A 12,201-nucleotide genomic window follows, 5' to 3' on the forward strand; every position below is an offset into this window, starting at 1 on the left:
CACTTTTCAGCTGTGTTTCTTTCACAGACGAGGACTCGTACATAGCTAAGATGAGAGAGAGTGGCAGGTCTTTCTCTGAAGCACTCTGCACTATAACTGTTCTGGCATCTTAGGTGATAGTGGGCTATTTGTTTCTCTCCCCTTTTGGGGGGGTTTGACGACGTTGGAGACTAAAAGTCCCTATAATTCCCGATGCAGGAGTATCACAGACTGTATGTTTCCACACGTTTCTTTACTGCTATGGCAGCCCTAGACGCTCCCCCCTAGTGTGGGACTAAGCTCCTCGTGCAGCAAAGGCGTGATCTCTTTAGGACACTGATGTATTTTATTATATTGTGGGCTTTTTAAGGAGTGGGTTATTGGAAAGAAGAAAAGCACACATCTGAGATGCGGACAAACAGACAAGCATAATAATATCTTAAAATGCAGTGCAGTTTTTGCATTTTGTGGGGTAAGGGAGTGAACACAAATCCAACTGAACCTTTTTTTTATTTAATAGTTTTGTTTTGCCCTTGGCTTGTTTTCTGGTGTTAAATGAATCTGATATGTTCCACTGTACAGTGCATCCCAGAAAATGAGACTGGATAACCATTAGTGAATTGAGGGTGCTCCAGCCTCGCCAAGTGTGACAATCCTCCATGGTGCAAGCAAGAACCCAGCTCCCTTCAAACCCAGTCCTACCCAGAGACGACAGGGTCAAATTAGTGCAATTACACCCTCTCAAGACAGGCTTGACACTCACCATTTCTTTGAAAAGTCAGTGTAAACAGTCAGACTGGAGTGATCTTCAGGAATTACCTAGTGACCCCCAACTGACCCAGTTCCAAAACACAAACCTCTGCTGTTAAAATGTTACGACTCAGTTCACAGGATATACTGACCGGATAGTCAGTGTATTTATTTATTTACTAAGAGAGATTTAGACTGTACTAATAAATAAATACATGTTTAAATAAAGCAATCTAAAATATGCAATTTTTTAGACTTGAGTCATTTTATCTGAAACGCAATTCTAGGATTGCTTTAATTGAAAAGTTTTTTTGTTTTGATCACAACCCGATCTAACAGTGCGCTGGGGTGACAAAATACATTGGATAGGGAGCCTGCAGAGTTAATAGGAAAGCATTTTTATAAATAATAAATATAAATAATAATGCATATTTATACAAAAATATCCCAGCCTGCATGTCCTGCCACTGCACTCGTCTTCAGCCACAGGGGCACAGCCACACTCTGACACAGCTGCATGGAACAGAGCGTGTGCAAATTCATCACAACACCCCGTTGCTGCTTGTGTTGTTTTGATTTGCTGTGCATACGAAATCAAACCACTGCAGCTGAAAATGTGGGAAAATTGTCAAAACAGGCAAATTAGTGATTGTCTAACTTACCTGATGACTTGCAATTCATTTTAAATAGCAAGAGAAAAGGAACACATAGCCGCAAATGGTAAAATGCAGGAGACTTTTTAGAAGTTGTTTAAGATGCCTAATTAAAGCACAAAGTGGTGTAACATTTTCACACATGAATGCCTACTGTTTCTGTAACACTGATTACTGACTGAAGTGGAAATTCTCACACCCAGAGGTTTTCATGCAGGTAAGTATATAAAAGGATATAAAACGACAAATCTTGAGGTTCTGATAAAAGTGCACACTACTGTGTCTGTGTGCAGGGTTATTATTTACATGCAACAGAAGGGCATCTACAGCTACGACCAAACATTTTGCATCACCCTATAGAATCAACACATTTTGCTGACTAAAACGTTGAATGAAACCTGCTGAATAATGTTACGTTGACACTGAATTACACACCGCTTTGTAGCTTTCCACATAACGAAAAATTGAAAAATGTGACATTTCAAAATCAAACATGAAATATCGTAGTACTATTATACTATTCCAGTAGACTCTTGCAATATCTTTGATAGCATGATGTTAAATAAAATATCTAAATTAATGTTCATGTAGATTTTTTTTTTTTTTTTTTTTAATGTCTCAGTTCTAAAATTCAAGGCGATGCAAAACTTCTGGCCCCAGCTGTAGGAACAATATAAAAGGGGGCGATCACCCCGTCTTAAAGAACACGCTGTGGTCTTCATGTATTCATGAGCGCTCACCTAGCTGCACGTCAGTGGTGAAGCGCAGCTTGTGGATCATGCTGATTTTGAAGGACTTGTAGTGGTGACTGCTCAGCATGTCCTGCACTGTGGTTATATCAATAGGAGGGTCCTCTTCTGAGCTCTCCTCTCCACGGGTACCTTGAGGAGGAGAAAGAGGCAGAAAAACGCATTCAGTGCAGTTCCAGTGCAAACCCTGCAAGCCTTTGTGCATGTTGGAGACATCCAGACCTATACCTGGGACAGGTGCGCAATAAAACGACCAGCTGCAGGCTGGTCAATATAAGTGAGATCCCAGTGTGAGCAGCAAGGCTTTACTGTTGACCAGTCTGGATACTCTCATTATTTTAGGATACACTACACAGGTGTAATGCAGGGTCTATTTTATAAAATAAAGGAATGCAAGGACAGCACGTCACGTGAAAGTTGCTCCTGTTAGACTCACTGTTTTCTCTGACCAGGCAGAACTCTAGCGTGCTTTGTCTCTCCAAGGTACATTCTAAATCTACAGCCACGTTAGGCTCACTCTGCTTCTCCAGACGATACTGGGGACCTGAGATGAAGAGAGAGGACAAAAATAAAACAGGAGGATTAAATTCACTGCGTGCTCCAGAACGAGAAACCGACTTCCACCGGGCCGGCGTTCCAGCTCTCGCGGTCACTCCACCAATCACCATGGCACGCTTTCTCAGCCTTTCCCAAAACAAGCTCCTCATGAGCTCATGAGGCAGCCCTGGGGTGAATCCGTGTCACGTGCCTTAGTCGGGCAGATGCTGTGCTGTCTGTGGGCAGAAGATGTGCAATAACTTAACTCAGCATTGCCAACTAAATAGCAATGCTGTTTCAAAAATGACATTATTACCTTTCTCCTGAACTTAATATTGTTCTGTATTATTATTATTTTTTTGTACCTGTATTTTAATGTGAATTGTGGGGCAGGCAATAATTGCAAAACATTTTACGTTAGCCGTATTTCATTATTTTTTATTGAGGTTTAATTAAAGTCCTGCTGCTAATGCATCCCTGTGCAGGTCACAGTCTGCAGAAATGAGACTTGCATCCAAAGCTGAATGGAGAACAGTCCTTGACATATGAGGAACAGGATAGAAAACAGCACGCTGCATAGACTTCACTCCCGGATGCTAGAGCCCTACTAAATTAATAAAGAGTACAAGAGTATTGAACAGTTTTAAAACTGGATTAACGTTTAGGCATTTTTCTTCTTACCACTAATCAGGCTAATTGATATTTGTGTTTTCTTCCCCCAACACAGCTCTGATTTAATTAGAGCTAATGAGAATTGAATGGAGGTTGAGACTGGAGCTCAGGCAGAGAGCTTTAGGACAAATGCATACATTATATATATATATGTATCTGCACGATGATGTCCTGAAAGTGCTCTTCAATTAGAATGCATGTCCTGCTCGGACCAGGACAGCTTGTTAAAAGCGATCCTCTTTCTGACCCTCTTCATGTCTCCAAGCTGAAAGCTGAACCCCTGCTTGCAGGCATACAGTACTCTCATTATGACCAAGGGCAACACTAATGCCGGCACAAGGCTCCTTCCACACAAGTCTGCCCTGTCTGGCTGCTCTTTTTGATCACAAAATGACAACAGGAGAGTTTCGGCTGTTTGCAAACGTTCCCGTTTTCCTATTCAGCTCCCCTTTGTGCAAGTCAAGGTCAGCCAGGACTAGTATTAAAGGGCCATAGCTGAGAGCCCAATTAGATTCACTCGCTTTAAGAAGGGAGCCTTTTCAATGGAAATTGGAAGCATTTTTTTTCTGACCTCACCGGCTCTCAAAAGAATCCAGACGTAATTATGTAGGGGGGAAAAAAAAAAAAGACTGGGATGAAAACACAAGTCACGAATTCTGAAGTTAAATTAAATTTAAAAAAAAAAAAAAAAAAAAAAAAAAAAAAAAAAAAAAGCTTTTAAAAAGTGAAACGGGGGGATATTGCAGAAACAGTCTTGTCATATTTGTGTATGTAAGGGTGTAGAACAGCAGCACTTTTTGAAAATCATATCATTAGTACTAGATCTAAAATGAATGGCCTAACCTTGGCTGTATGTCATGTACAAAACTATAGTGTGTGTGTGTGTATATATAACAATTCAATTCTTTTCATTTCATTTATATATGTGAAAATCACAGGGCTTTAACGGTACGGTACAGTTTCACTGGTCATTTTGTATCAAATCTTACATGCTTTATTATTATTATTATTATTATTACTAAAGGTATGGCTGTAATATGCAGTTACAAAACATTGACATTTAATTTTCTTCAAGGCACGAGAAAATATTTTCATAACCTGCAATTAAACCAAAAGCACATCTATTTTGCATGCACTGCAAAGGAATCGGCCACCTAGCACTATCTAGTATCATTAGCTAAACGCAAGTTCTACTTGGTTTTCGTGCCACCAGCTATACAGAGTAGCAGCGGTCGCCCCAAGAGACAATTAGCAAAGAACTCCTGGGAGACCAGGTCCAGGAACACTGCATTATATCTGGATATATAATTTAATACCAACTGTCTTTACAAATCAATACGTATTATTTTTAAATGACAGAGCAGACTGCGGACGTCACTCTAAGCATGCACCCATCAACGTTTTTAACATTCAAAGACAGCGGGCAATTTACAGGAATACATGTATGAGCTGATGGAAAAAAAACCCTAAAAAAACAACATGTAAAATGTTTCGCTACCCCCTTTCAAAAAAATCAAATAAAAATAAGATGTAGGGCAACGTCTCTGGGCAGTGTTTACCCTTTCGTAAATAGTTTCCAAAATGCCACGGAAAACTATAAAAGGTACACGGCCTCTATGCAAGGAACTGAAATGCTATTGAGCCCTCCAGGGGGGAAACCTACACTGCAGTTATTGCTTGTTTTAATCTGTGTAAGAACTTGTTTAAAAAAGACCTAGCTGGCGCTCATGGGGGTGCAAATAACACAAGAGCAGTGGATTGGAGATGCAATGAAATGGCCTTCAAAAGATACAGCAGGAAGGAGTCTTCCAGTCATAACCCCCCCCCCTCAAAAAAAAAACAAAACAGCAGCTCTCTGTTATTAGTGAGTGGGTTGACTTTGAGGCAAAGTGTCACGATCCAGTCAGTGAAAACTGTAACTACCGCTAGAGGAACACAGAAAGTGACACTTGCATTCCCTGGGGGGGTGAAAAAACAAAACTCTATAGTGACAGAAATTAGGATGAAAACTCTTTGGCGTCATATAAAAATATGTTTTTGTATCCTCATTATTAATCTTGCATTGCATTTGCTTTTCAAAACATGTTTTATGAACACACACCACTTGTCCTGGACACAGGGCAGGGCTCCAAACTCGTGTTCATTTATATATATTTTTGTTGAGCATCTGGGAGCCTTTCAGCGCTCTTTAAGAGAACAGGCAGCAGGCTGCCCAACTGGGTTTGTGTCTCCTCTCTTATGCACAAGACTGGGGGATTGTTATGAATCTGATCTCCCTAAAAAAAAAAAAAAAAAAGCATTGAAAGTGGAACATTAAGACTATGCATCACAGATTACTTGCAGGGGGAGGCTATCAAGCTATCAAGTGGCGTTCAGACAGATCTGGCATCAAATTACAGTAATTATTGTTATTGTGCAGGGTGCACTTGTGAGGGGTGAATTATTCTAGCAGAAATGTAAGGTAGTCATCAAGCTTCAAAGCCCGTATTTGTCTTTTGATTGCCCTTTGTTAGGCTGACATATTACTCGAGCACACGTGACCTTTCTAAGTAGAGTGGATTGTCTTCTTGAGTGGGCATTAATGATAACCTCCATTGTGATTCCTCTTCCCCCTCTTTGCACAGACACCCCCCTCTGCAGACGGAATGCGTGTGCGTTTTGCAAAACCATACCTGACCTGTCAATGTGGAACAACGGTAAACAGAATCCCCTCTTTGTTTCCACAGAAAAGGATTGCTACAAAAAGGCAATCGTTTAAAAATGAAGGCGTGCTGGCACCAAAATAGAGGGGCACTTAAGATTCTTCCTGCAGGCCAAGATTTTAAAACACAATCCATCTAGTCCCCTTAGTGGTTTCAACTTAAGAGCTATCACACTCCAAATGGGTATTCGTACAAATAAAAACCCATCCAATAAAAGATATAAAATCTGAAAAAAAAACAAACAAACAAAAACCACACAAAAAAAAAAAACCCAGCTCTGATATTTAACATAGAGGCTTGTGAGTTGTCTCAAGTTGCTTCCTATTTGGTTTTAGAATTGCAAATGGTGTTTTTTTTTGTGCTAATGGCTCTATGGAGTAAAGAGCTTTGAGAATCCAGCTGATTAAGACATGATGATAGTTTATATGGCGACAAATCTCCATGAGATTTTTTTTTCCCTGCGATTAAGGTGACGTGCCCATCTCTGGGCAGCTAGCATGGCACCAACTTGAAGTGACGAGTCTGCAACAACTTGTTTAATATTGAGAACGTGAGCATTTCTCATCGACAACCAACCCCAATATGATTCCTTCAGGGAATTTGGGAAGTCTGTTGTCCAGAATGGCCCATTGGGTTGTCTCCTAGTTTGAGTTTGAGACTGCAAAAACACTTTCCAACTGAACATCTAATATAAGACCTCTATCAGATCGTTACGGAAGATCATGTTTTATATAACAAATCAAATAAGGGCAGCCCATTTACACAAAAGTTGTTTCTGTAACACTAACTACACTTTTGGTCTCCGCGCGCGCGCACACACACACACACACACACACACACACACACACACACACACACACACACACACACACACACACACACACACACACACACACACACACACACACACACACACACACACACACACACACACACACACGCACACACACACACACACACAGTAAAGGGCTAACACACACACACACACACACACAGTAAAGGGCTAACACTATGAAAACATTACCCACAGCCTTTACTTTACAGGATACTCACAGAAAGTCACTTTCATTAGATGATTAAAAAAAATAGACCATTTCCAACAAAGATTTAGACAATTTAGATAAATGCGCTCTCCAGAAAGGGCCCTGACCATTACTGGACAGGCAATCTTTCCCGCTACCCTGGGCCAAATTGAGAGCGCTTCAGAAAAGCTTCTCGACGCACAAGCCGTCACTTTTGATTTTGAAAACTTTCCTTTTCCGTCAAAACCAGGAGTAAAAAAAAATAAATAAAAAAAGCCCCTTTCGAAGTTACATCTGTAGAACAAAATGCAGTTCTCTCCGAGCAGTGTCAGGGAGCTCTATCTCTTTTCAGGTGACAAGCGCAGACGAGGGAGATAAGATTGGAGAAGAATCGCACTTCACCGAGTAAATAAATAATCAATACTCATCTAAATGTAAATGAGAAAGTTAGCCCCCTTTGATAACAGGGTTTTTATCAACGATCCAATTTTCTAGAGACACTGGGCCTCAACCAAATCACCATCATTCAGCCCTCTCTTAATGGATAAAAATCGTAACTAAATAGGAACGATCACCTGAGATCAACCAAGTCAAGCCACAGCCCACCTCCCCAAGTTCCAGGTGAAGGAATGCAATCTGGTCAGAGAAGGATTTATTGACTAGTTTGAAAAATGTATTTTCAGATAAAAATAAAATATATTTTATGGTAGTTTCAAACTATGTATAGGGAATGTCATCAACCTTACAATTTTCATGGTGTGGGGGGTGGGGGGTCATTGTAACAAGATTTAAAAACTATTTTTGGGGGCTCGCATTTGACGATAGTCTGAGGGTCTTCGGAGCCCCACTCTTGTCTTGGATTGGGGCGACACTCCTTTCAGGTCGCTTACGGTTCCATAATTACCTTACAGAAGTCTATAACCCTCTCTGTAGTTTCTAATGCTACGCTGGCATCAAATTAACAAAACCTTCTCTTCAGTATCTTGCTGGTAAAACCTGCATTCAAGTCAAGCTGAAGAATTGCCTTAAGGGGAGGAAACATAAGAAAAAAGGACAGGTGCCCCACAACAGCTGGTTTGGCATACAGCGCAGTGCAAGCGCAATTCATGGCTATTGTTAAGATATGACCTACATCCAGAATGTGTTTTTAATGAAATGCTACAGAACCAATGCCTATCAGAGATAGCACGTAACGAGCAGCTGCAGGTCACACCCGCCTGGTGCTGCAGCCGAGTGTTTAAGAATTCAGCTGCGTGACACAGGCACTCAATGTAGAGTGACAGCCCTTCCAGAGGCGTAAGGGGTTTCAAGCACCCAGGCCAGTGCAGTAAAACCACTCCGGTTCAAACCAATTTCACCGAACGCCAGGCTGACAGCTGCTGGGGATTTTGAAGCACCGTGGTCTGAAAGCCCTGTTTGTAGGGAAGAAAGTCATTCAATCCTCCCTTTGGTTGGTTTGTTAGCGATTTACAGATTATTTTTTTCCCCACGACCAAGCCGTTCGAGTTTCATGAAGGTCCTCTTATGAATGCGTGCTCTAAACTGGAGCACATGCCGGCTATGTTGTTAATTTAGCTGTCTGTCAACTTCATGGGTATTCTGAAAGAAATGACATTCCTATCACAACCATTCACAAGACTCAAACTGAGATTTTAAAACACGACCACAGGAATTCAAAGGACACCTGCCCCATACTGGTCATATGCTGTCAGTCATCACATATCTTACAGTTAAACAATATCGCATTGGTTATTAAGAACATCCTCGCCCTTAACAGAGCCTCATGCAACACTGTGTACTTCATAATACAGTATACATCATTTTCCATTGGTTATTACTGTTTCCTAAAACTTAACATCTGATTTCTTTGGTTATCAGAAGTGGAAAGAAATATTTTCTGTTGTTGCAAGACCTGCAATCAATACATTTTAAAAAGGCTGTTTTTAAAAAGGCTGTTTTTTCACAGCATTTTCTTAAATGTCAACAGCTGCAAACCGCTTGCACTGCCGACTCTGAATCCAGGTCTCTCTCTGTGCAAACAGCATGCGACTCGGAGATACCGAGAGCCTAGCTCCAAGACACACAGCAGATGACAGAAGCAAAGCTGAACGGGATAGAGCACTGGAGCATCTGCTGGGATCGAGTCAAAAGACGAGAGCGCCTTCGTCAGATTTCAACGTGCAAACCAAGGAGGCGCGGAGCAAAATTAGGAGACACCTGTTTACAGACAAAGCTGTCAAACATGTAGACAAGCGCTGGGGGAATCTGTAAAGAGACCCGTGTGATGAACACACATAAAAATACTGTCACTCTAGAGCTGTACGGGAAGATCCTTCTTTACAAACAGAGGGCTTATAGATCTGTCTGGTTCTCTTAAAGAAACAGCCGCTTGAAAGAATGTGAGTCGCTGGCTGTGAGCAAAAACACTGCAACTAACAACAGATGCGAGTCTTGTGATGTGAGCATTTTCTCAGTGTTGGGATTTTTGTAGCTATGATGTCCTTACCCTCAGCCAGCGGTACTGTATGTATAAATGCACATGTACGGTCCTCTCTTAACATACTAAAACAAAGCATGAAACCCAGCGGGCATTTCCGCATACGGTATTACCATTTTTACCACTGCACTGCAGTCTAAACACTTCCACATTTTACAGTGAGCTGAATTAAGACACAAATGGCTTGACGCTTATATACAGAGGCTAATGGAAAAGCACAACAAAACCTGGAAGGGAATCGACTGCTATGCAATGAGTGTCTCAATTCCATCCCCACTTCCAGCAGCCAGGTCAGACCTTTCCCCCTAACTGCAGCTGAATGCATCAATACGAAGAGTCCACATCTGACAGACGCACGTTTCACACGGAGAGAGAGTTCAGCAAACAGCTGCATCAGCCCCTTTTAGCACAATGTTCACTCTCCCCATGTCTTTGTTACGATCCTCGTCATGATAAGTGGGACGACTTGATAATGAGTTCCAGTTGAGTTTACAATTACCCTTATTTTCTTTTTGTTCGTAGATATAAATGGTCAATTACAGAGATTATGTCAAATGAGTTCATTTCAAAAGGGCTTAAGTGGGGTATTTGGCAAGAGAACGTGGGGTGGGGGGACAACAACTTTAAAATAATATTCACGCCTTTGGTCTTGGTCTTGTCATATCTCAGCAATTTCTTGGAAATGGTTTTCAGTTTCTTCTCTGGCTTCCTGTAGGCTGTAGCCTAATCTGCAGCTCAAGCGAGGTTTGGAGATGGTTCCTGCAACCACTTTCCGCTGAAACTTCACACAATTTTTAAAAATTAAAATCCTCAGTCCTGACAGCAAGAAGGGGCCTTAATGTTGCTCCACAGCAGCTGTTTCCATTTAAACACAAGGTATTCGTCATCATCACTCTTAAACAGCACACAACCAGCCCCCCCCCACCACTAAAAGCCAGGAAGGTCTGTGGAAAATAAAGGTCATGCCTTTGAATTGTTGCAGCTAAATGATCTCAATAATCATCTTGTTCTATTAGACGTTTTCAAAGGTTGTCTGCTGTTTAAAAAAAAAAAATACATATACAGAAGGTCTGGCCTTTTGTGAAGGCATCACTACAGCACGGTTTAATGTGCACAGGCAGTTCTGCTTAAGATACTTTGTGTTTTTTTGTACCATGTTGCAGTGAAATGTGACAGTGCTGTCCGTGTGTTTAACAGCCAGCTCCCTAAACCAGATCCACATGCGTTCAGAGGATCTCTCTTCAGACCTCTGTGATGCAGCCTTCGTCTCCAGCTCGCTGTTTATCTTTTACGATCATGTTTTTTTCCCCCCCACCAACAAGAAGTTATCCGGATCTTTGTGTAATGTAAGTGACGGTATTGATCTTGTTTTGACCGCCTTTCAGAGCTATGAAAAGGTATCTGTGTATCTGTATAGACTCTGTAATAAAAACACACACGCAGCACAAAGACAGGCGCAACATCAAGATAGGTGATATGCACCACAGTATGTATGTATAATTCACATTCACTTTTAATAGTATTTTTTGCACAGCACACAGTGTCATTTTGCAATGACACCAGGTACTTATACTGTTATAACAGTAGCAATCAATCAATCAATCAATAAATAAATAAAATGTTAAACAAATCTAACCCAACGTCCAAGCATCTAGAATGCATTCTATACATTCTGAAGTCACTGTACTTTGTACCTTAATCTACAGTTTTGCAGTAATTCATGATATGTATTTTTTGTACACAACTGTAAGTCATCCTGGGTAAGGGTGCCTGCTAAGAAATAAATAATAATAATAATAAATAATAATAGTAATAATAATAATAATTCCAACCACCTTCCCGCGACACCAAGTCCCTTTTTGTAGACAAGATTTTTTAAAGCGTGCTGTTTATTATTGTTGTCTTTGCCAAACCTGACGTCAGTAACAAAAGAACACTTAAACTGAGTTTTCTTTCTGAAAGAGTCTTTTAAGAACGTCTCTAAAGTGGTTCCATAATCCCACGATCTGCCGTCTTCTTGTCATCACATAACGCTCAAGGGCAGTTGAATAAGGTCCGCGACAGAGGAGGCTTACAAATTTCAGGCTGTCGTTAAGATCCGCAGCCATTGAAAAAGCACCCCCCCGCCCGACCCTAGAGATCTCCTGATTTACCCAACCTGACTGTGTGATTTTACATCTGTGTTTGCAACTTTCTTTCCTGCTCACACTCATCTCCTGCTAGAGGGCAGAGACTCCTAGAAGCTGGTTTTCTCTCTCTCCCTTCTGCTCAGGTAAACTTTCTTCAAGTCGGGAGAATGGGCCATGTAGCAAACAGTGATGCAGTGCTTCCATTAACCCCCTACTGATGTCCTCAGTGGGACTGGTGTTGTTTATGAAGCTGACACACGCTCCGTAATGGGTGTTTGTCCTTTCTGCAAATAATCCAACAGCAAATAGGACGACTTGGGAACAAGAAGGAACTCGCAGGACATCCAGAGGACACCAGATCTTAAAATCTGGATGCATTCTAGCCATGGGACGACAATCAGCCACCTTTTTTTTTTTTTCAGTTTTTTTTCTTTTAGAACTGATTAATTATAGAAAAAAATGGTATTGATTTATCAGATTAGTGGATAATTCCTTATTAGTTCAATTTAAA

The 12,201-nt window shown here is 41.1% G+C and overlaps 1 protein-coding gene across 1 annotated transcript in view; it reads right to left on the reverse strand.

Annotated features, from left to right (window-relative positions):
- Positions 1–12,201, reverse strand: part of LOC121306677 (target of rapamycin complex 2 subunit MAPKAP1-like) — a 49,272-nt gene that overhangs the window by 19,023 nt on the left and 18,048 nt on the right. The window contains exons 6-7 of the mRNA XM_041238508.1: positions 2,568–2,871; positions 2,123–2,263 (exon numbers count right to left, since the gene is read on the reverse strand). Of these exons, the coding sequence (XP_041094442.1) occupies positions 2,123–2,263; positions 2,568–2,871 (445 nt within the window). The remainder of the gene's footprint in view (positions 1–2,122; positions 2,264–2,567; positions 2,872–12,201) is intronic.

The sequence above is a fragment of the Polyodon spathula genome, chromosome 49 (assembly GCF_017654505.1).
Source record: "Polyodon spathula isolate WHYD16114869_AA chromosome 49, ASM1765450v1, whole genome shotgun sequence".
NCBI lineage: Eukaryota > Metazoa > Chordata > Actinopteri > Acipenseriformes > Polyodontidae > Polyodon > Polyodon spathula.